This window comes from Oryctolagus cuniculus, chromosome X (assembly GCF_964237555.1).
Source record: "Oryctolagus cuniculus chromosome X, mOryCun1.1, whole genome shotgun sequence".
Classification (NCBI taxonomy): domain Eukaryota; kingdom Metazoa; phylum Chordata; class Mammalia; order Lagomorpha; family Leporidae; genus Oryctolagus; species Oryctolagus cuniculus.
This window is the reverse complement of record NC_091453.1, coordinates 69,311,898-69,337,117: the sequence shown is the minus strand read 5'-3', so window position 1 is coordinate 69,337,117 and position 25,220 is coordinate 69,311,898. Positions and strand designations below refer to the sequence as shown.

At 37.9% G+C, this 25,220-nt stretch overlaps 1 protein-coding gene across 3 annotated transcripts in view; it reads right to left on the bottom strand.

Annotated features, from left to right (window-relative positions):
- BRWD3 (bromodomain and WD repeat domain containing 3) overlaps positions 1-25,220 on the bottom strand; it is a 132,691-nt gene that overhangs the window by 36,272 nt on the left and 71,199 nt on the right. For all 3 annotated transcript variants that reach the window (XM_051827378.2, XM_051827379.2, XM_070066568.1), the window contains 10 exons: positions 21,381-21,515; positions 20,188-20,316; positions 19,084-19,309; positions 16,590-16,757; positions 13,684-13,867; positions 11,838-11,931; positions 6,615-6,764; positions 5,144-5,220; positions 3,769-3,937; positions 1,471-1,584 (listed from right to left, as the gene is read on the bottom strand). In XM_051827378.2, coding sequence (XP_051683338.1) covers positions 1,471-1,584; positions 3,769-3,937; positions 5,144-5,220; positions 6,615-6,764; positions 11,838-11,931; positions 13,684-13,867; positions 16,590-16,757; positions 19,084-19,309; positions 20,188-20,316; positions 21,381-21,515 — 1,446 coding nt within the window. The remainder of the gene's footprint in view (positions 1-1,470; positions 1,585-3,768; positions 3,938-5,143; positions 5,221-6,614; positions 6,765-11,837; positions 11,932-13,683; positions 13,868-16,589; positions 16,758-19,083; positions 19,310-20,187; positions 20,317-21,380; positions 21,516-25,220) is intronic.

Here is a 25,220-nt window from a genome sequence, read left to right as displayed (position 1 = left end):
AGGATATAAGTTTAATAAAATATAGGGAAAATGATTCCATTAAAATTGAGTAAAGAGATCCTACAGAACAGGAAGAAGTCTTGTCAGATCTTAGTATATACAGATCCTCATTTTGTTCTATAATATCTTCTAATATTAACTCAACAGTATTCCTCTTGTGGCTCTATAAAATCAGGCAATCAATAAAAAATTGTGATTCTGGGTATGCTAAAAATTTTTTAAAGTTCTCTATGTATTAAAATACAGCATTTATCAGAATATACTTACTAATCATGTAAATAAGTATTACTGGAAAGCTCAGTATCTATACACTTATGAAAGAAACATCTTAATAATATCTAAAGATAATCAACAAGTAAGAGCTATTCATAAGGCCATTTGATAGTTATCTGTGATATCTGCAACAAAAAATTACAGAATATTTTGGTAATTTTTATATTGGTGCCAAGATTTTTTTTTTGACAGGCAGAGAGAGAGAGATGGAGAGAAAGGTCTTCCTTTGCCGTTGGTTCACCCTCCAATGGCTGCCACGGCCGGCCACTGCTGCCAAAAAGCAGGAGCCAGGTGCTTCTCCTGGTCTCCCATGGGGTGCAGGGCCCAAGCACTTGGGCCATCCTCCACTGCACTCCCGGGCCATAGCAGAGAGCTGTACTGGAAGAGGGGCAACCAGGACAGAATCCGGCGCCCCGACCAGGACTAGAACCCGGTGTGCCGGCGCTGCAAGGAGGAGGATTAGCCTATTGAGCCGCGGCGCCGGCCGGTGCCAAGATTTTTATAACTCATTTACAAGGTTTCGCCTCTTCTTTTACTGTGATGACAATATCATATCACATTCCTAAAATAAAGTAAGAAAACAAAAAAATTCTGAGCAAATATTTAGTCAATTAAAAATTAATGATTGGTCAATATCTAAGAGATTAGACTAGCCAAATAGTCTTCTAACAATCCATAATAAATACAATTTTCATAAGAAAATATTTTTTCACTTGGTAGAATTTTAATTAATCTGTGGCTGACCAATCATAAATATGGCATGTTACTTAACCACAGGCTCAGTAGTAGCCAACTCATTGAAAGGGGGAAATTATGCTGCATTATATTTTCTAACAGGTTGAATATTTTTAAAATAATATAAAAATCTGAATGAGGGTTCAAAATACGTCTCAATTCTATCAAATGACGATATAAACATTAAAAGAATTATTTTCATGACTTCATGAATCAATCACATTATCTCAATTTTCATTGAGCATCCACTATATTGAAGACACTATGCCAGACCCTACAAAGGATAAAGATTATTAGGATTCAGTCACTGTCCACAATATATATACAAGTGAGCAGAGCAGATAAGACAGTGTATCTATATATAACAGAAATAAGAATATAAAAATACAAATATCCTAAGAAAGATTAGCATTAGTGTTCTTGAGGATCCAAGAAAAAAAGGTTGTAACAGGTAAAATTTACCTCATCTCCCATCTGTGGAACAAATGGGGAACGTCGAGGTATGGTATCTAAGATCCACTGAGGGGCAAACCATTCTTCATTGGGCTCACCTGCCATAGAAACCAGTCCTCCTTTCTAAAATACAAATACATGAACAGTAGGTGTATAAAAATAGGTCAAAATATGTAAGTACATGAACAGTGCTACGAAAAATTGCAGGCATATAAATTTGTTATGAAAAGGCCTAAAATATACACATTTCAAACAGTTTCCTTTAACAATTAATTAAAGCAATTATTATACCGATAAAAAACCCAAGCGCTCACTATTTGCTGACTAGAGCATGATAGTATACATACATATACACTATCTAAACTCGCAACTTTTACCCTTCATGTCCCTAGAATGCTACACTAATTCAATGCTACTAACACAATAACTTTTTCCCAATAAAACATTAACAATTGGAGTGGGCATTTGGCCTAGTAATTAAGAATCCCACAGCATGTGCTGGAGTGCCTGGGATGCTTTGGCCCCCATTCCACCTTCTTGTGAATGCAGAACCTGAGAGACAGGAGGTGATGGCTCAAGTGGTTGGGTTGCTGCCACCCTTATGGGAGACCCAAACTTGGTTCTCAGCTCCTGGCTTCAACCCAGCCCAACTCTGGCTGTTGTGGCCATTTGAGGAGTGAACCAGCAGATAGGAGTTTGGTTGGTCTATCATTCTGCCTCTCAAAAAAATATGAAAAATTAAAAAACAGTGATAATCAAGAAAATAATTGTACAACCTAAAGCAATAGACTACGGAACATGTAGATAACAAAATTTCAAACTAAGATTAGTAAAGAACTATGTGGACTAATTCTTTATATCACCTACAAGAAATTAATACTGGGGAAAAAAATCATAGTTGGAATGAAGTCAAAACATAAAGGAATGAATGAAGAGCCCTAGATAATTTACTTTTTAAAATTATTATTATTTTTTTAATTTTAAGATTTAACAGCTTGGCTGGCGCCGCGGCTCAATAGGCTAATCCTCCACCTAGCGGCGCCGGCACACCGGGTTCTAGTCCCGGTGGCCGTGCCGGATTCTTTCCCGGTTGCCCCTCTTCCAGGCCAACTCTCTGCTGTGGCCCGGGAAGGCAGTGGAGGATGGTCCAAGTGCTTGGGCCCTGCACCCCATGGGAGACCAGGAGAAGCACCTGGCTCCTGCCTTCGGATCAGCACGGTGCGCTGGCCGCAGCGCGCCATCCGTGGCTGCCATTGGAGGGTGAACCAATGGCAAAGGAAAACCTTTCTCTCTGTCTCTCTCTCTCACTATCCACTCTGCCTGTCAAAAAAAAAAAAAAAAAAAAAAGATTTAACAGCTTGTAACATTTTGCTATATTTACATCATATACATTCTAAACATATACATATAATGTTTTTCTTGAAAAAACATTAATATCACAAAATATGGGATTCATGACAATAGTCATAAAATGGGGAATGAATAGTATCTTGTCATGTACATGGTATAATTTAGTGAAGCAATAACTATGTACCAAATCATATGATATCCACACCATTTTTAGACTATATATTTTAATTTTCACAAATAGCAGAAAACACGTTATATTTTATCCCTTTTACAAGTCAAAAATGTGTATAGAAATTTATGTTTGGCAACATAACAAGAACAATATTTTTCTTTATTTTATTTTTTTTTTGACAGGCAGAGTGGACAGTGAGAGAGAGAGAGACAGAGAGAAAGGTCTTCCTTTGCTGTTGGTTCACCCTCCAATGGCCACCACAGCCAGCCGCTGCTGCCGGCGCACCGTGCTGATCGAAAAGCAGGAGCCAGGTGCTTCTCCTGGTCTCCCATGGGGTGCAGGGCCCAAGCACTTGGGCCATCCTCCACTGCACTCCCTGGCCACAGCAGAGAGCTGTACTGGAAGAGGGGCAACCAGGACAGAATCCGGCGCCCTGACCGGGACTAGAACCTGGTGTGTTGGCACCGCAAGGCGGAGGATTAGCCTATTGAGCCGCGGCGCCGGCCAAGAACAATATTTTTCTATATGTAGTGGATTATTTTAGAATTGTGCTACATTTTAAGAAACAAATGTCAGTTCATCTTAATTCAATGACAAATTATAATGATGAAGATATTCTAGCCTCTACCCTTAAATAACAGAACATTTTTTGAAGAATTCTTCATATTTTAAAAGTCAATTTAACTACATACACTTAGTTTATCAAATGGAATTTTATTTTTAGAGAAAAGTGCCAAAAACTTTTAAAAAAACACAAAAACAAAACCACCTATATAGTTACAAACCTTTTTTCGAGTCTGTTTAGGTTTCTTCTGTCTTTCATCTACTGACTTCAAATTTTCTTCCTCAGAACTGCTGCAAAATTTCCGCGTTGCCTGTCTGGTTTGTCTTTTTGGAGGTTGCAAATTTATACCAGCATCTGCTGTCCAATCAGAATATTCACTTGATGAATCACTGTAAATAAATCAAAATTATGAATAACTATGTATATAAAAAGAATAGTTTCACTTCAAAATTAAAAGGTAATAACTTTATATCAACATAATAACTGACATGGTTTGATTTTATTCTAACTCAAGAGGAAAAAAATGTATCAATACAGAATTTTGACCATTATCTAAATTATTTTAATGAAATGTTTTTCTGGATAATATAAAATGCTTAGTTTTCCATAACAGGGTTTAAAATTTTTGTCTACATCACAAAAGATCCTTTAAAAGAAAGATTTACCTTACTCTTGGAAATAGTGAAATGAGTTTTTTTTTTTAACAAATAAATATATATAGTTGCTAAGATGTAGCATCTTGATTTAACAAAAAGACATTTCACAGATGAAGAAACTTAGAAAGTCCATAGTAACATCAAAAATCTATTGGAGGGACTGGCATTGTGACAAAGGGAGTTAAGCTACCAACCGCATCATCAGCATTCCATATGAGCACCAGTTGGAGTCCCAGCTGCTCCTCTTTCAATTTAGCTCCCTGCTAATGTGCTTGGGAACGCAGCAGAAGACTTCCCAAGTGATTGGGGCTCTGTCACTCATGTGGGAGACCAGGATGGAGTTCCTGGCTTCAGCCTGGCCCAGCCCTGGCTGTTGTGTCCATTTGAAGAGCAAACCAGCTGATGGAAGATCTCTGTTTTTTTTTTTTTTTTTTTTTGTAACTGCCCTTCAACTAAAATAAAGTAAATCTTTAATCTATTGGAAAAGTGAGTATAAAACAACACGTTTCTAGGCTTCTAGCCCAGTATTATTTCTATTATACATTATTATTTGAGAGAAAGAGAGACAGAGAGAAACGCACAAACACCCCCACACAGAGACTGACAGAGCTCTCATCTACTTTTCATTCCCCAAATGCCCACAAGGACCAGAACTGGGCCAGGATGAAGCCATAAAACTCAACCCAGGTCTCCAGAGTGGATGACAGGGATCTAACAATTTGATCTGCTACCTCTCAGAGGCTGCACTGACAGGAAGCTGGAACTGGGAGCCAGAGCTGGAAATCAAACTGAGGTACTCAATATAGAAAAGGGATGTCTTAAATACTAGGCAAAACATTCACTCCATAAAATATTTTTAAAACTAAAAATTCCAGTCAAGCCTAATTTTACATTATAACAGTTGAATAATTTTGAGCAAGTCAAAACCATTAAACCTACGTTGAAGAACTTTCACTTTGCCATTCATTAACAGGATCTTCAACAGAAGCATCACTAGAGCCAACAGTTTCATCTTCCTAAAACAAAGAATCAATAATTGAGATAACAGGTTTATTATTAGCTAGAATATTATTAATTGGCAAGCCAGTACCTATTTTACAATACTTTCTATTCCCCAACAAAAAGTTCTAGTGAAAATGTACCCAATTATTTTTTTACTTCTTTTTTTTTGGACAGGCAGAGTTATACAGTGAGAGAGAGAGACAGAGAGAAAGGTCTTCCTTTCCATTGGTTCACCCCCAAAATGGCCGCTGCGGCCGGCGCGCTGTGCCGATCCGAAGCCAGGAGCCAGGTGCTTCCTCCTGGTCTCCCATGTGGGTGCAGGGCCCAAGCACTTGGGCCATCCTCCACTGCCTTCCCGGGCTACAGAAGAGAGCTGGACTGGAAGAGGAGCAACCAAGACAGAACCGGCACCCCAACTGGGACTAGAACCCGGGGTGCCAGCGCTGCAGGCGGAGGATTAGCCTAGTGAGCTGCAGCGCCAGCTTCCCAATTATTTTTCAACATGTATTTATATTTCACAATTAAGACTACCAGTTATTTTTTTTGACAGGCAGAGTTAAACAGTGAGAGAGACAGAGAGAAATACTAGTTATATTTTTAAATTGCTGACATAATACTAACTTATCAACATGAGACATCTTTATTATTTCAAAGACTGAATAGGTTTCTCAAATCCAAAGATACAATAACCCTCCAAATGCTAACAACATTGTTTTTAAAATACTGCACAGAATTATTGTTTTAAGGTCAAGATTTCCATAAGAGAGAATAGTGGACATTTTTTGATAAGAAAATTTAAGAATTATGTATGGCAGATGAATGGGAATACCCTGCATTGTCCATGCATGATTAACCCCTCATCATATACTTAACAGAGTTGTTAAAGAAACAAAATGAAAGTATTGGAAAACAAAACAAGAAGAAAATAATTACTATATTCTATAGTCATTATCATAAAAAAGGTACATCTAAGGAAAATCAACACTTGGCAAACTCCAAACTCCATGACTGGTGACATGGACAACAGAAAATGTGTATATTATGCTGATTACACAGACAATAGGTTCTGGGTGTGTTTCATTTATTACCATTGTTTGTATTCCACTTCTTTTCATTTCCAGGCAGATTTACTCTTTCTTCTCTCACTATCAAAAGCCAAACTTTGCTGCCATGTTTGATATCCTCACCAAGGAATCTTATGTACATACTATTTAGAGAAGACATCTAAAGGAATTCAGTATGTTGCCCAAAATTGTCTATTAAATGCCATATTAATGAATAAACCTCTTACAAGATAATCATTAAAATAATTTTCTATTAAAGAAGTGAGTCTTGCAAGTAATCAAAATGTATGATACAAACCAGTAAACAAAATTTCACACTGAATAAATAACAGCGGATATCTAACCTCTGAGGAACTGTTTGAATCTTCCTGTACACCTGAATTTCGACATGATGCTTGTGAATTATGTTCCATGTTGGAACGTGTTTGATAAGTATGCTGACGCTTGCGCTGTGTCCTTCGTAAAGATCGTCCACAACTAGGCTGATAATCATTCTGTAAATGAGACAGAAAAGGAATTTTTTAAAAAGAAAAGCTCAGTGTACATGTAAAAATGGAAATATATAAAGCAAATCAATTACACGGAGGAAGAGAAGGATAGAAGGATAAGTTCTCAAAAAGAAAACCAATATATAACTATATTTGTATATATTTAACTATCTTCCACTAATATTAGTCACCTTCCCATTTTGAAAGCTTTGTGATCAAATTAAAGACAGCAATGAAAGTCTAAGCTACAAGAATGTTCCTACAGAGTTTATATTATTCATAAAGGATGAAGCAGGACATCACTTGAGTGCTTATGTACATGTAACTCTTGGGGTCGGCACTGTGGTGTAGCGGGTAGGGCCGCCACCTGCGGTGCTGGAGTCCCATATGGGCGATGGTTGGGGTCTTGGCTGCTCCACTTCCAATCTGGCTCTCTGCTTTGGCCTGGGAAGGCAGTGGAGGATGGCCCAAGTACTTGGGCCCCTGTGCCCGCATGGGAGACCCAGAGGAGGCTCCTGGCTCCTGGCTTCGGACTGGCCCAGCTCCGACTACTGCAGCCATTTGGGGAGTAAATCAGCAGATGGACGACCTTTTTCCTTCTGCTTCTGCCTCTCTGTAACTCTGCCTTTGCAAATAATTAAAAAAATAAATATATTTTTTAAAAAAGACTGATGATGGCCAGTGCCGCGGCTCACTAGGCCAATCCTCCGCCTGCAGCACCGGCACCCCGGGTTCTAGTCCCAGTTGGGGTGCCGGTTCTGTCTCGGTTGCTCCTCTTCCAGTCCAGCTCTCTTCTGTAGCCCGGGAAGGCAGTGGAGGATGGCCCAAGTGCTTGGGCCCTGCACCCACATGGGAGACCAGGAGGAAGCACCTGGCTCCTGACTTCGGATCAGCGCAGCACACTGGCCGTAGCAGCCTTTTGGGGGATGAACCAATGGAAAGGAAGACCTTTCTCTCTGTCTCTCTCTAACTCTGCCTGTCAAAAAAAAATGTACATGTAACTCTTAGTTTTTTAAAAACTAACAAAACTTGCTAAAGTGTTTAATACATAACTAGATTTAAGTATTTATACTTTTACTCACTGTAGACCAGCATTTATAAGAATCTAAAAAGCTGAGAAAGATCTTTAGAATTAATTCAGTCTAATTCTCCACACAGAAAAACATCATGAGATAGTGGTTAAAAATGAAGAAGTGAAATAATAGAATACATTTTAGATTACTTATACCAATAGCAGGGAAAACACTCAAAGTAATCCCTTTAAATGTTTTACAATTTCACTTTTGGAACATAGAAAGGTACACCAATATGCATATACAAACAAAAGCCATGTTCAATCTCTCACACACCATTGAGATTTAGTCCTACCATTTGGGAACAATGTAGGAGAAAAGAAATTGAGTCATCATGATTAATACCACGAGCTGACAGCATATTCATGTAGTAAACAGGTCAAAATAAACATTTTAGCAACTAAAATTTAAAGCAAAGACTATTTTATTCTCACTTTTATAAGTATAAAGCATTATTACTAAAATACCATATGGCAAGGCTGTAACCCTAATACGTAATAAGGAATAAACAGGTTTAAAAGTCTTATAAATTACTATCAAGGGCCAGGTTCTTGGGGCTGGCTTCGTGGCTGAGAGGGTTAAGCCGGTATCCTATCTGAGCACAAATGAATCCCCGATGCTCCACTTCCAATCCAGCTCCTGGCTAATGTGTTTGGAAAAACAGCAGAAGATGGCCCAAGTGGTTGGGCCCCCACCACCTATGTAGGAGACTCGGAGGGAGTTCGAGTTTCTGGCTTTGGCGTGGCCCCACCCTGATCATTGCAGCCACTTGGAGAATGAACCAGCGGATGGAAGATCTCTGTCTTCTCCATCAGTAACTCTGCCTTTCAAATAAATAAATCTTTTCCCAAAAGGTCAGATTCTTATATGTAATGTTTCTTTTTTTTTTAAAAAAATATTTATTTGAAAGCGGAAGTTAGAGAGAGAGAGACAGAGACAGAGAGAGGAGAGAGAGATAAAGAAAAGTCTTCCAACCACTGGTTCACTCCCCAAATGGCCACAATGACCAGGGCTGGGCCAGGCAGAAGCCAGGAACCAGGAGCTTCATCCAGGTCTCCCATGTGGTTGCAGGGGTGCAAGCACTTAGGCTACCTTTTGCTGCTTTCTCAGACACATTAGCCAGAAGCTGGATCAGAAGTGGAGCAGCCAGGACTCGAACCATATGGGATGCCGGCATTGCAGGCAGCAGCTTCACCTGCTATGCCACAGTGCAATGTTTCTTATTTTCAAAATAAAAATGTCTTCAAAATTCAGTATTTTATTAGTTGTAGACAAATCTGATGTTTGATAAATCAACTTAGCAGGGAAAAAGAACAAAAATCATGAACCTGAGCCATTCAAAATCTGTTTAAGAAGCAAAACAAAAACAAAAACAAAACAACATAAAAAAAAACAGGGGCTATCTCTGTGGTGTAGTGGGCTAAGCCACCACCTGCAGCATCAGCATACCATATGGGAGCCAGTTCATGTCCTGGCTGCTCCTTTTTCGATTCAGCTCTCTGCTTGTGGTCTGAGAAAGCAGTGAAGATGGCCCAGGTGCTTGGGTCCCTGCACCCACATGGAAGACCAAGAGGATGCTCCTGGCTCCTGGCTTCAGATCAGCCCAGCTCCGGCCATTGTGGCCATTGGGGGAATGAACCAGTAGATGGAAGACCTATCTGTCTCTCCCTCTGTAACTTTGTCTCTCAAATAAAAACAAACAAACCTCAAAAGGCCAGCCTTGTGGCTCAACATTTTAAGCTACCACCTATGACACCTGATTGCATACTGGAGCACTGGCTCTTCTGCTTCTGATCCAGCACCTAGGAAGGCAGCAGAAGATGGATCCCCAAACCCTACTTGAAGACCTGGATGAGTTCCTGGCTGCTGGCTTTGATCTGGCCCAACCCTAAGCATCATGGCCATTTGGGGAATCAACCAAAGGATGGAAGATCTCTTTCTCTCTATCTCTCTCTCTCTCTGTCACTCTGCCTTTCAAATAAATAAAATCCTTTTTTTAAAAATTCCAAAATAAACTTACTAGAGAAAATCAAATAAGCTAAAAAAAAAACAAACCAGAAATTAAGAAGCAGAATTCAAAATGATCTAAGAATATCTGAAGATATTCCTCTTGATAATAACCTAACCTTGAGGCCAGCATTGTGGCATAACTGGTTAAGCTATTACCTGTGATGGGCATCCCATATGGGTACCAGTTAGAGTCTGAGCTGCTCTACTTCTGATCCAGCTCCCTGCTAGCGTGCCTGGAAAAGCAGTAGAAGATGGCCCAAGTGCTTAGGCCCCTGCCACCCACATGGGAGACCCAGATGAAGCTCTTAGATTCAGCCTGGCCCAGCCCTAGCTGTTGTTACCATTTTGGGAGTGGGCCAGCAGATAGAAAATTGATATCTATCTCTCTCTCTCTGCCTTTCAAATAAATAAATTAATGTTTTAAAAAATAACCTAACCATGTGATTATCAATACTGATAAAACATTTGAAAGTCAGGGTATAGGGGCTGGCATTATAGCACAGTGAGCTAAGCTACTGCCTGCAATGACAGCATTCTGTATAGGAGCACTAGTTCAAGTCCCAGCTGCTTCGCTTCCAATCTACCCCCCTGTTAATGTGGCTAGGAAGTCAACAGAGGACGGCTTAAGTACTTGGCTCTCTGCCACCTATGTAGAAGACCAGGATGGAGCTCCAAGCTTGTGGCTTCAGCCTGGACCAGCCCCAGCTGCTATGGGCATTTGGGGAGTGAACCAGCAGATGGAATCTCACTCTCTCAACGCAACCCCTCCCCCCACCATCACTCTGTCATTAAATAAATACTTAAAATTAAAAAATAAAAGTAAAATACAATGGATAAATATCTAAAAAATGTGAAAATCATCCTAGACTGTAAATTCTACAGAATTTATGGTTAGATCTAGAAATAAAACTATACATTCCTTTGCTGCTAGTATGGTGAACATAATAGCACTAATAAGAAGCTAACACTACGTATTTAATGGAGTACGGAAATCCTACTCACTGCTTAGCAGTTTCTACTGGGAATATGAATCCAGCACTTTCCAATGTATAGATCAGTTTGCTCCTATATGATTAAGTAGGACAGGAATGGGTCTATGGCAGAGGTAGCAATGTTCTGTAAATGCTGAGTATAAATAATTTTGGCTCTGCAGTTCATCCAATCTCTGCTGCAACTACTGAACTTTCTGTATAACATGAAAGCAGCCACAGATAAGATAAAAATGAATAAGTGTGACCAGGTTCTAATAAATCTTAATTAACAGAAACAGGATATAGGCTGGATTTAGTCCCTGGGCCATAACTTTCAACCTCAGGCCTATAGTATCTGATCACTTGTTTTTTATTGTGATTACTGATCAAGTGATATTTTTAAGGCTCTACTTTAACCATATGGAAATAGCATTTCTTTTCTTTTTTTTTTTTTTTACAGGCAGAGTGGACAGTGAGAGAGACAGAGACAGAGAGAAAGGTCTTCTTTTAGCCGTTGGTTCACCCTCCAATGGCCGCCGCGGCCGGCGCACTGCGCTGATCCAAAAGCAGGAGCCAGGTGCTTATCCTGGTCTCCCATGCGGGTGCAGGGCCCAAGGACTTGGGCCATCCTCCACTGCACTCCTGGGCCACAGCAGAGAGCTGGCCTGGAAGAGGGACAACCGGGACAGAATCCGGCACCCCGACCGGGACTAGAACCCGGTGTGCCGGCGCCGCTAGGTGGAGGATTAGCCTAGTGAGCCGCAGCGCTGGCCCTGGAAATAGCATTTCAATACAAGAGTCTATACATACAATGACCACATGTCCTAGATTTGGGGGATGGAAAGATAATAGTGAGTTTGTATAACATTATTCACCATTTCAATTTGGGTCCAAAAGACTAGGTTCCCTATATTGAGATACCTATTAAAACTGTCTCTGAATGTATAACTGCTGCCTTTCAAAAATCTGGTATCTGAAAATACTTTCAAGTGGTATATTCTAAAGTACTGTAAAAGTAAACTTACCCTTTGAGTAGTATAAGATGGCTTTTTCTTCTTTTCTACTGTATACAGACTAACTTCTATGTCACCTTTTGTAGTTCGACATTCTTCTTGTACCCTAATAACAAAACAAAAGTCAAAGTAACAGAAAGTTATTAGAAAGCAAACCAACCTTTTAAGAGTCAAATAACATAAATATTTTAAATGAAAACTTTGCCATTTTAACTACCTTACTTCAACATTCAAAATGTTGGAAACCAATCATTACCACTATCTATATTCAAAACTTTTTAACCACTTCTACAATAAACTCAGTAACCAATAAGCAGTAGCTCCCCATTTTCCCCTTCTTCAGCCCATGACAACTTCTGATATACTTCATGTTTCCGTTAATTTACATAGTCTAGATATTTCATGTAAATAGAATCATACAACATTTGTATTTTTATCTGGCTTTTCACTTAGCATGTTTACCATGTTTATACATGTTGTGGCAGGTAACAGATTTTCATTCTTTTTTATGGGTGGATAAAATTACACTATACAGATATACCACATATTTTTATCCATTCATCTGCTAATGGACATCTGAGTTATTTCCACCCTTTTCTTATTATGAACAATGCTGAAATAAACACTGATGTACCAGCATCCATTTACGAAGTTTGGAATTACTCTACCTCCAGAATTTAGCATTCAATAAATAAATTAGTGGGGCCAGCGCTGTGGTGTAGCAGGTAAAGCCACTACCTGCAGTGCCAGCATCCCATATGGGCGCTGGTTCAAGTCCTGGCTGCTCCACTTCTGATCCAGCTCCCTGTTATGGCCTGGAAAGCAGTGGAAGATGATCCAAGTCCTTGGGCCCCTGCACCCATATGGGAGACCTGGAAAAAGCTCCTGGCTCCTGGCTTCAGATCAGCCCAGCTCCGGCCATTGTAGCCATTTGGGGAGTGAACAAATGGATGGAAGACCTCTCTCTCTCTCTCTCTCTCTCTCTCCCTCTGACTCTCTATAACTCTGCCTTTCCAATAAATAAATAAATCTTTAAAAATAAATAAATTAGTTATATATTCATTTTTCTTATTGCTGCCACCTAATTATAAGAGGAAGCAAAAAGAGAAAAAGTGGATTCAAATTGATTGTGTTACTCTGGTTCATTTGGTAAAAGCTTTCATTAGGGAGATATATGATTAAAATGAAACATGTTCTCTGTCAGTATAGTTTTTGTCTTTTCTAAATCTATAAGGGTATTTCAAAAAAATCATGGAAAAAATATAACTAAGAATTTTATTTTTGGTGTAAAAATTTTTGAAAATCATACATAGATTTTTCATAATATGTATTTTCACTAACTTTTTGAAGACCTCTTGTATTTCCAGTTGCTATAAGGATAGTGACTGCATGTGTGAAGTTCATCCTAATGAAATCCTTTCATCAATGTATTCTACCTAAATGACATTTCTAAACATACTCTAAGTACTAGAGTCCAGGAGGTATCTACACTGGTCTCCTCAGTTGCTATAATATTCAGCTGATGACCTTCTCCTCGGGACCACCATTGAATTTAAGATCACATATACTTAATCACATATGACTTCTATGATTTCTAACTTACTATTTGTATTATGAACTCATAGAATGATCATGCTTTGCATTTTCAGTATTCCCCAAAGCATTTATCACAAAGCTTTAAAACAAATTAAAGATACTTATCAAAATATTTGCTATGGACTAGTTAACTAAGTGGGATAATACAGAAAAAATACATAACTAGATTAAAAAATACCTCCGTCACTAGACTAAGAAAGTACACTTCATTTACTTAAAAAATGCTTTAAAGTTTCTTCAGAATGTTATGCTCATGACTCACCTACTAATCCCATTATTTAATTCATTGACCACCACTCTCCTGCTCCATGCCATGAGATCTCTTTCAGTGGCCATCTGGCTCCGAGGAGCATTATTATGCATTTGCCGGACACCTTCAATTTGACCACTACGTCGGAGCCCAATATTTGAGGAAGAAGATATGTCTATATTTGGACTTCTCAGAGCTAAAACAAAAACAAGTAAAGTATTGCTTTTTGAAGAAAAGATACCATACTTTTTAAGTCAATAATATAAATAAAATAGGAAATTCAGAGATAGTACTGCTAGAAGTTTTGTTACCCCTTTGTTTATATTGTTTATACTGTTATGAATAAAGTAGGCACTGAAAAAGTGTTTAGAATTTGTATACATCTTATGGTTTGTTTCAAAGAAGTTTCATACCTAGTATCTAACTAAGTATTCATTAAATACAAATACATATTCAATGTGACTCGGGAGAGCTAAAAATATTATGAGTTCTAGTCCAGGAATCAGGTTTTTAATATAAATTCTAATTTTTTTACTTCATTAAAATATTTCTGAATAATAGTTCAACAAAGCTTTCAAAAATAGGCACCAGCATTGTGGTGTAGTAGGTATAGCTGATGCACATGATGCCAGGATCCCATACGGGCACTGGTACGAGTCCTGGCTGCTCCACTTCTGATCCAACTCCCTGCTAATGGCCTGGGAAAGCAGTGGAAGATGGCCCAAGTGTTTGGGCCCCTGCCACCCATGTGGGAGACCTGGATGAAGCTCCTGGCTCCTGGCCATTGGGGCCATCTGGAGTGAACCAGTGAATTGAAAATCTCTATCCCTGTCTCTCTGTAACTGACTTTCAAATAAATAAATAACTATTTTTAAAAACCTTTTAAAATTAATAATATAAACTATGTAAATGAAGAAAATCAACATTAATTTCATTTGTGGGGCCAGTGCTATGGTGTAGCCACTATCTGCAGTGCCAGCATTCCATAATAGGTGCCGATTCGAGTCCCAGTTGCTCTACTTCTGATCTAGCTCCCCGCTAACGTGCCTGAGAGTGCAGCAGAGGATGGTCCAAGTCCTTGGGCCATTGCACCCACATGGGAGACCCAGATGAAGTTCCTGGCTCCTGGCTTAAGCCAGCCCAGCCCCAGCCATTGCAGCCATCTGGGGAGTAAACCAGTAGATGGAAGACCTCTCTCTCTCTCTCTTTGTCTCCCCCTCTCTCCATCTCTCTGTCGCTCTCTCTCTCTCTAACTCTACCTTTCAAATAAATAAAATAAATCTTTAAAAAATGTTTTCATTTGCAAGACTGATGAGCAATGACAGAATTAAAAAAGTTAAAAATTCTTCCATCAGGGTTTCTGCTATTTTTTCTTTTATACTTGCAAAGAAAACACAAATGGAAACTGAAATACTCAACTGTGAAAATAAACACCAGAAAAAAATTAAATGACCACTGCAAATTGAAGTGTGGGACCCCTTTGACTAATGGCATTTCAAATCTATTCACAGAAACCTAGATTTAAGGAAGAGCTGAATATTGATTTTATTAATGGATGTCTACATTAGGGACCTAAGAAACTTTTATGTCTTAGAAACAAAAGACCTGGATATGTAAGACTATCAGCCCACTTATCATGTTCCAAGTTCAGTAAAATTCATCTCAGTTAGGTCTTCCAAGTGACCCAAATGAAGAAATGTATTTATTTTGATTTTATGGGAGGCTGAAAAAACTCCATAAAGCAGTATAATACTCTGTGAACCATCTCAAATTTAAATCATGTTATTAATTTATGTGGAACCCAAATTTCCATCTTGCCCAAATAAATTATCCCATTTAAATATAAAGAGCCAAATCTGCATAAATTCCCATAAAATGACTGCATTTTGAAGTAAGACTAGTGGCTCTTGATAAGGGTAAAACTAACACAAGTTTTACATAAAAGACATAGGCACATTTCATAAAGCAAAGGAAAAGATATAATAGGAATATTCATTTTAAGATAAGTAAATGTGCAGTAACTTCTTATAGTATTTAAGATCAAACTGTTGTAAAAGTTATTTCAGAAGTTATATCTGTATTCTTTAAGAGTGCTTCCTGTCTTAAGGTGTATTTTTATAAATTCAGGAGAAGAGAGTGGTAAGCTGTTTTTCTCTCAATAAAAGAGGATCAGGTTTTGGGGTAGTAATCTCTAAACTTAAGGTGATTTTAATTTTGAAAACTTTACAGGTCAGTCCCCATAAAAACTCACTGCAGTACCTCACTTCTTAAAACAAAAATGAAGAGGCCGGCGCTGTGGCATAGTGGGTAAAGCCACTGCCTGCAGTGCCAGCATCCCATATGGGTGCTGGTTCGAGTCCCGGCTGCTCCACTTCCAATCAGCTCCCTGATGTGGCCTGGGAAAACAGTCTAAGATGGTCCAATTCCTTGGGCCCCTGCACCCACGTGGGAGACTGGAGGAAGCTCCTGGCTCCTGGCTTTGGCTCGGCACAGCTCCGGCTGTTGCGGCCTACTGCGGAGTGAACCAGCAGATGGAAGACTTCTCTCTCTCTGCCTCTCTGTCTCTCTCTCTGTGTAACTCTGACTTTCACATAAATAAATAAATCTTTAAAAAAAAAACAGTGGAAACGAATTGACAAAAAACAACAGTTAAAAAAATTGAATAGTGCAAATAAATCACTGAGAGAAAGAAAACAATATATTAAAACACACCAGCTATATTTCTCGGAAGACAATAAGTCATTTTTCATCACAAATGATAATGAAATTTTGGCAATTTCGTATACACAATATCACAAGTGTAAATTAAGAATAATGCTATTTTATTTCTAAACACATTTTTCACATGTAATTATCTGGTACAAGGAAAATACTTAAAATGTATGCAAGATACCTTTTATAAATATATAAATACTTACCACCATTAACAGGGTATGATCTATTAACTGGAAAATGTGGAACATCTCCTTCATTAATTAGTCTCAGATCTTGTTCTCTCTGTAGCTCCCTTATTATTCCATCAAGAATGCTTTCATCTTGGTCAGTAGTTTGCTGTCCAATTACCTGTTCTACAACCTCACCATCACCTTAATGAGACCAAAGATATAAAGTCACAAAATTACTTACATTTTAGCATCACAAACTTAATCTACAAATTTTTATGCAATTAAAATAGGATAAACATGAAAATAATGTATCAAATAAAACATTTACTAAATTGTTGATATGACAGCTTATATGTTTCATTTTACCAAATGTTTTCAAATTAGTATTATGAGGACCTTATCACCTTAAAAACAATTATTAAAGTTAAATCATTCATTTTAAAATATATTTCTGCATAGTATATTCCAAGCCAGCTGGGAATAAAAATTAAAGTAAGGTTTCAACAAGTTCAACCACAAATAACTAAAATGTGAATGTTTTCTTTCTCAAAGAAGCCAAAATTAGTCTTTCAAATATTGCCTTCTGTAAGCATCTCAGAGCCTTGATAAGTAGAAAAATTAATTTATTATACAAAATTGCTTTTGAATGAAAACCTTAAATCTTTTCCTTTCTTAAATACATCATAGCCCTGTTTTTCCAGTTGCATAACAAGTGATTAGATCCCTATGGCATGTGATAAATTACTGATTATTTTGTTCAAATATTTTCAGTTTTATCTCCCATTTAATATTTAATTTTTTCTTCTTTTTGGTTAATAAATTTAACACCATGAGAGTAACTACTGGCAGATCTGCAATATCATTTCATTGTTCTACAAACCTTTATGACAAAGGGCATAAAAAAGGCATGTAGTATTTCACTATAAAAGTCAATTCAAGCCTTAATTCCCCAGGAAGAAAATAAAATTCCATTTGCAAATCAATAACTCACTACCTTAGAACTGAAAAAAAGAAAACAACTAAAAGTACCCAATTGAGATAGGAAAGTATTCTACAGGGTAGAGAGGCAGGAGGGGTTGGGGGTTGGAAATGGCAATATGAATAGTGGAAATATGCCAATGAAAAAAGAACAAATTGTTTTGCTAGAGAATAGCTTACTCCAATGTTTTATTCTATTGTCCATCTCCAATCAAGCACCATTCCAATAAATTTGCATTTCAAACATGAAAATAGGTAAATAGGTACTTTCTAGCTTATGGTTTTTGAAGTTTGCTCTACTTCAGTTCATTAAGTATGGACTCGCAACTAAAATATCAGCACAATGGAATACAATTTCACCATTTGTAAACATTCGATGCATTACGTTAGTGCACTTAGTCATTACTAGAAGTCAATACCACATATATTATGTTTTTAACTGGATCTGGCTCCTCAATCTCATGCAGATGTTTAAACTTCGATGTCCCATGTTAATAGTTACTGGACAAATGGTTTATGTATTAATAATGGGACTTAATCCAATTTTGGTATCTAAAGATGGGGCCTTAGAAAGTGATTGGATTGGATTAGGTAGATAGGGTAGAGCCCCATGAGAGTATCATGATGATGGCATTACAAGGAGAGACCACACAGAGTGTACTGCCAGTGTCTCCCTGTTTCCTGGCTTGCCCATATGATACTCCCTCCACCATCTTCCAGCCTTACCAGATACCTAAGCCAATGGGGCCACCTGCTTTTGCACTGTGAACCTCCAAAACTGTAAGCCAAAAATAAATAAACTTCCTTCTTTCTTAAGTAGATCCTCTGATGTATTTTAGTTAATGTAACACAGAGGCCAGTGCTGTGGTACAGTAAGCTAGGCCTTTGCCTGCAGAGCCGGCATCTCATAGGGGCGCCGGTTTGTGTCCCGGCTGCTCCATTTCTGATCCAGTTCTCTGCTGTGGCTGGGAAAGCAGTGGAAGATCGCCCAGGTATTTAGCCCCCTGCACCCACATGGAAGACCCAGAAGAAGCTCCTGGCTCCTGGCTTTGGATCGGCCCAGCTCTGGCTGTTGTGGCCATTTGAGGAGTGACCTGGCAGATGGGAGACCTTTCTCTCTGTCTCTGTCTCTGTCTCTGTCTCTGTCTCTCTCTCTCTGTAACTCTACCTCTCAAATAAATAAAATCTTAAAAAATAAAGTAACAAAAAGCTGACATAACATGGAACAACAGGGTCATATATATTTAGGGTTTCTAAGGAGGTAGGTCAATGTATTCTCTGCTTGAGCATCTTCTTGTATTTGTCCGAACCTACTTATCTGTGTTCAGGTAAGATAAAGAAAAAGTACTCTGATAAGGTAAAAAGTATAATGCAACTGAAAATTAATAGAAGTAGTAGATGAAACATTATAATCTACTCCAGAGTATAGCGGTGTGTACATTATCACAAAGGTAACAACAGCAAATATATAATTTTGCATGTTTTAAAATTAAATGTTAAATTTAAATATATTTTAAATGTTTTAAATGGACTTTTGGAAATAACATACCATTAGCCACATATCCCAGCTGTGGTATAAGTTGCTCATCTTTACAATTTTCTCGTCCCGGTACTAGCCGTTGAAATTTTGTAGGATGAGGATTTCCATCAACATCCACCAGGAATGGGGGAGGCATAAGGTGAGGAGCTTGTTGGGTCTGTTCATCCAATACATAGTTATTGGCATCACGGATAAGAGGTCGATAATCCGTGTGGAAGAACATCTGATCTGGAATCTTCAAGAGATTTTTAGTATTACACACCAAGAATTTATAGACAAGCACTTACTTTCATTCCTAGAGCAAATGCATTTTTCACATCAGACAATTCTTACATTCTCTGGTAGCCTTTGTGCCATAAAAGCACATTACCTGGATGGTAATTCACTAATTTCTTCCTTAAATTCTAAAATCTGCATTACTTTTTGGCCCTAGATTATATTTTTCAAACCATAATAGGAAGAAATATACCAGTAAATAGTTATTTTTATCAAAGTTGCAAAAATCATGTCCTTGCTTATTTTTATTCAAATGAAGACAGATGAAATATACACAGTGAGATAGGAGAATATCAATCAAATTAAAAACACACTCAAAAGCAATAAAAGTACTAAACCAATTTCAATGTTTCTGAGTTTTCTTCCAACTCTAAAATCAGATAATCTATCCTAAATTCACAACTAACAAAATAAAATGAACCAATTAAATGAGCCTCTAACCTATTTTAACAATATCAACAATAGGTAAAATAGCCAACCAAGAAAATTAACATAATTAGTCACTTGCTGTTTATTCCCAATTCCCAATTTACATGTAGAGGGTACAATCTGCTAGAATTACTCTGCCATTACACTTATAAAGCAGTAGAAAATATGTTCTAATCAAAAGGATTTCCTAATGAATTTTTATATACACATTACCCTGTATCTCAGAAGCCATTTACACTGCCACATCTGATGTTCTGGCAATGATGAGAAGCTTTACCAAGAAAAACAACTTTCCTATTTTAGATCTACTGACACACAACAATCCATATGAACTGGAAGACTTTGAATAAAACTTGTAAATGATAGATTCTCAAATTTTAGTCAATAACAAAAATTAAATATACTAACCTTTTCATAATATTTACTGCATCCAAAACCAAAAAGCAGCAAATGCCCATGAGAATCTGTGCAGGCAAAATGGTTTCCATCTGGTGAAAATTTACAATCAAACACTGCACCATGACCTTGGCCTTCAATCTGAAATTCAGAGGAGTCACAATAAGAGTAATTTTCACACAAGATAGATAACCATTCTAAAATTAAAGCACAGAGTTCAATTTTAGCAACAACAAATAGAGAGTATTATTAATGCTCTGGATTGTATAGTCTATAAAAATGAGTTTCAGGCCAAACAACAATATAGAAATGTTTAATTAGAACTGTACTTGAGAAGAGAATATTAAATATGGAGGATATGAGTAATCATATCACCAAAGAAAGGTGTTCTAGTGGGAGAAGAGACAGCTTACCATACTTTTCCATGATTTGTAAGGAATATATCTTAACAGCATCCATATACCCAAATCTGTTTGCCAAATCACTTTCTGAGTAGAAACTAAGCGATATAGGTTTTACCAGAGGCAAATATAAGTATTACAATAATTATCGTAATTCACAAATTAAGATTATATTTTAAATATTAATCTTCTTGTGGTTTTGGATAGGTGTTAACGCAAAAGTTTAATGCATCTGAGGGGCCGGCGCTGTGGCATAGTAGGCTCAGCCTCAGCCTCAGTGCAGCATATGGACTCTAGTTCGTGTCCTAGCTGCTCTTCTTCCAATCCAGCTCTCTGCCTATGGCCTGGGAAAGCAGTCAAAGATAGCCAAAAGCTTTGGGCCCCTGCACCTACGTGGAAGACCCAGAAGCTCCTGGTCCTGGATTAGGTCTGGCCCAGCCCCAGCCTTTGTGGCCATTTGGGGAGTAAGCCAGTGGATGGAAAACCGTCCTCTCTGTCTCTATGTTTGTCTGTAGCTCTACCTCTCAAATAAATAAATAAGATCTTTAAAAAAAACACATCAGAGTTTCTAGAGTTCTGAGCTAGGGACCAGAATTTGGAAAACGCTAACACCAGGATTACACAGTTATTCTGAAAGGCCTAATTTTCAATTGGCCTTACTCTCAGGTCTTGAGTCATTCTCTAAATTATTAGAGAGCTAAAAATAGATAACAAGAGGCTCTTTTGTACTGACTGGGTATGCTTTAACTACCAAGTTATCATATAAGAGAAGTCAGTTATAATATGAACTTGGATTTTCCTTACCATGTTAAAATAATTCCGAATTTTGGTCCCTCTGTCAAGGTCCCAAATAAAAATGTTCCCATCATGACCTGCTGAAAGTATGATCCTTTGATCAAATGGATGTGCTTCCAAAACAAATACTTCATCATCATGTCCCTATGATAAAAATCAATATTAAAAATGAAAGGCAATACTGAGGATACTGTTTATTTGGCCAAAAGTTCTTGGCAGCACTATCAATATGATATACATAAATTAATAGACACAAATTCAATAGCATTTACTACATGGACACTAGAAGAATAATATAATTCAGCTAGAGTTCTATAATATATAATTTCTGATTTAATAAAGTATTTAATAAGAGAACAAGAAAGATGTTAAAATAAAGATAGTCCAAAATTTATAGCTCATTAACCAGGTCCCAGAAGTGGAATGTGGCTATCTAGGACTCTACTATTTAAAAGACCAGAGAAAATGTGACAAACAGTATCGTTCATTAACACCCTATCCTGACACAGTGATAAGAGACAAACCTGCATTGTTCTTCAGCCAGCACTATCTCTGATATTCAAATTGTATTTTGAGAGGAGGCCCAATGATTAAAAGTACAAAACATAATGGCTCTGCTCTATACCTACTTTATACTTGGGGATTCCATTAAAATGTTATCTGACAAACAGATTGACTACTAAACAGTTTGAAAATCAATGTTCTGTGTTGTTTCCCTTTCAGTAAAATAATCAGCATATAGAGATCTTAGATTAGGAGGAGTAGTCAAAAGTCAAGAATCTCTAGAACATATGCAAATGCATTGAGACTGAACAACATGCTCCTGAGTGAACAATGGGTCATAGAATAAACCAAAAGAAAAATCATAAAATTTCTGGAAATGAATAAAGACAATACAACTTATCAAAACTTATGGGAGGGGCTGGCACTGCCCGCATCCCATTTGGGTGCCAGTTCGAGTCCTAGCTGCTCCACTTCCCATCCAGCTCTCTGCTACGGCCTGGAAAGACAGTAGAAGATGGTCCAAGTCTTATGGCCCCTTCACCAGCATGGGAGACCTCGAAGAAGCTCCTGGCTCCTGGCTTTGGATTGGCACAGTTCTGGCCATTTTGCGGCTATCTGAGGAGGGAACCAGCAGATGGAAGACCTCGCTCTCTCTCGCGCGCACTCTCTCTCTCTCTGTGACTCTCTGTAACTCTGCCTTTCAAATAAATAAATTTTAAGAAAAAATTTATGGGATACAGCAAAAGTAGTGTTAAGAGGAAAGTTTATAGCAGTTGGTGCCTACATCAAGAAATTGCAAAGACACCAAATAAATGAGCTATCAATGCATCTCCTAGACCTAGAAAAATAATAGCAAACCAAACTCAAAACTAGTAGGAGAAAAGAAATAATGAAAATTAGAAGAAATAAACAAAATTAACCCCCCCAAAATACAAAAGATCAATGAAACAAAGAACCATTTTATTGAAAAAATAAACGAAATTGATATATCATTGGCCCAACAAACCAAAAAACAGGGAGAGAAGTCCCAAATCAACAAAACTAGAGATAAAAAGGAAATACAACAATAGACACCACAGAAATAAAAAGAATCAATAGAAATTATTACAAAGAGTTGTATGCCAAGAAATTGGAAAACCTACAAGAAATGGATAGATTCCTATAAACCTATCTAAATTGAGCCATGAAGACATAGAAAACCTAAACAGACCAACAACCAAGATGGAAATTGAATCAGTAATAAATACCCTCCCAACAAAGAAAAGCCCAGGACCAGATGGCTTCATTGCTGAATTCTACCAGACATTTAAAGAACTAACTCTAATTCTTCTCAAGCTATTCAAAATAACTGAAAGGGAGGGAATCTTCCCAAATTCTTCCTATGAAGCCAGCATCATCTTAATTCCTAAGCATGAAAAAGATGCAGCAGAGAAAGAGAATTACAGACCAATTTCTCTGATGAACATAGATGTAAAAATCCTCAACAAAATACTAGTCAATAGAATCCAACAACACATCAGAAAGATCATCCACCCAAACCAAGTGGGATTTATCCCTGGTATGCAGGGATAGTTAAACATGTGTAAATCAATCAATGTGATATATCACATTAACATGCTGAAGAACAAAAACCATATGATTATCTCAATAGATGAAGAGAAAGCATTTAATCAAATACAACATCACTTCATGATGAAAACCTTAAGCAAATTGGTTATAGAAGGAACATTCTTCAACACAATCAAGGCAAGTTATGACAAACCACAGCCAGCATCTTACTGAATGGGGAAAAGTTGAAAGCATTTCCACTAACATCCAGAACCAGACAAGAAGGCCCACTCTTACCTTTGCTATTCAATATAGTCCTGGAAGTTTTAACCAGAGCTGTTACGCAAGAAAAAAAATCAAAGGGAAACAAATTGGGAAGGAGGAAGTTAAACTATCCCTCTTTGCAGATGACATGATTCTATATATAGCAGATACAAAAGTTCTAAGAGACTACTGGAACTCATAAAAGAGTTTGGAAAAGAGGCAGGATATACAATTAACACACAGAAATCAATAGCCTTTGTATACACGGACAATATCATGGTTGAGAAAGAACTTCAAGATCAGTACCATTCACACTAGCACACTAGCTACAAAAAAAATTAAATATCTTGGAAAAAATTAGTTAATGACATCAAAGATCTCTACAATGAAAATTACAAAACATTAAAGAAAGAAGACACAAAAAAATGGACAAATCTTCCATGTTCATGAATTAGAAGAATCCATATCATCAAAACGTCTGTAATACCAAAAGCACTAATATATTTCCCAGATGGGTTTGCACACACAGCCTATAAGCTAAGAATGGCTTTTAAATTTTTATGGTTGTAAAAAAAAAAACTCACAAAACACAAAAGAAAATAAAACAGAGCAAAGAACATGCAACAGAGACTATATGTTTAAAGTCTAAAATATTTACAATCTGGCCTTGCAAAGAAGTTTGCCAACACCTGATTAAGATCACTGTTGATTTTTTTTTTGGCTTAACAGCTGGCTAAAGACTGTATGATTAACAACAGGCTCCAAGTCTTAGAAAAGCATAGAGAACAACGTGAATCTACATTTCACTTACAGACATTACCAGAACATTATACATCAGGAGCTTCTAGAAATGAAGATCATTCTGTGAACCTCAAAATTGCTTTTTATCTCAAATCACGCTGGAAAAAAGTGTCCTAATATATTACCATTATGAAAAAAAATAAATTTTATCAAAAAATAAATGCAGGGCCAACATTGTGGCATAGCAGGTAAAGCTGCTGCCAGAGATGTAGGCATCCCATAAGGGTGCTGGTTCGAGTCCTGGCTGATCCACTTCCAATCCACCTCCCTGCTAATGTGCCTGGGAAAGCAACGAAGGATGGCCAAAGTGCTTGGGCCCCTGCACCCACATGGGAGACCCAGAAGAACCTCCTCGATTCTGGCTTCAGCCTGGCCCAGCTCTAGCCATTGTGGCTATTTGGGAAGAGAACGAACAGATGGAAGATCTCTCACTCTTTCTGTCTCACTCTCTTGCTCTCTTTCTCTAACTCTGCCTTCAAATAAATAAATAAATCTTTTTAAAAATGTAGTGTTGGGGCTGGTTCTGTGGCATATTGGGTAAAGCAGCCACCTGTAGTGCTGGCATCCCACATGGGTACCAGTTCAAGTCCTGGCTGCTTCATTTCTGATCCAGCTCCCTGCTATGGCATGGGAAAGCAGTGGAAGACGGTCCAAGTGCTTGGGCCCCTTCACCTACGTGGGAGACCCAGAAGATACTTCTGGCTCCTGGTTTCAGATCAGCCTAGCTCCAGC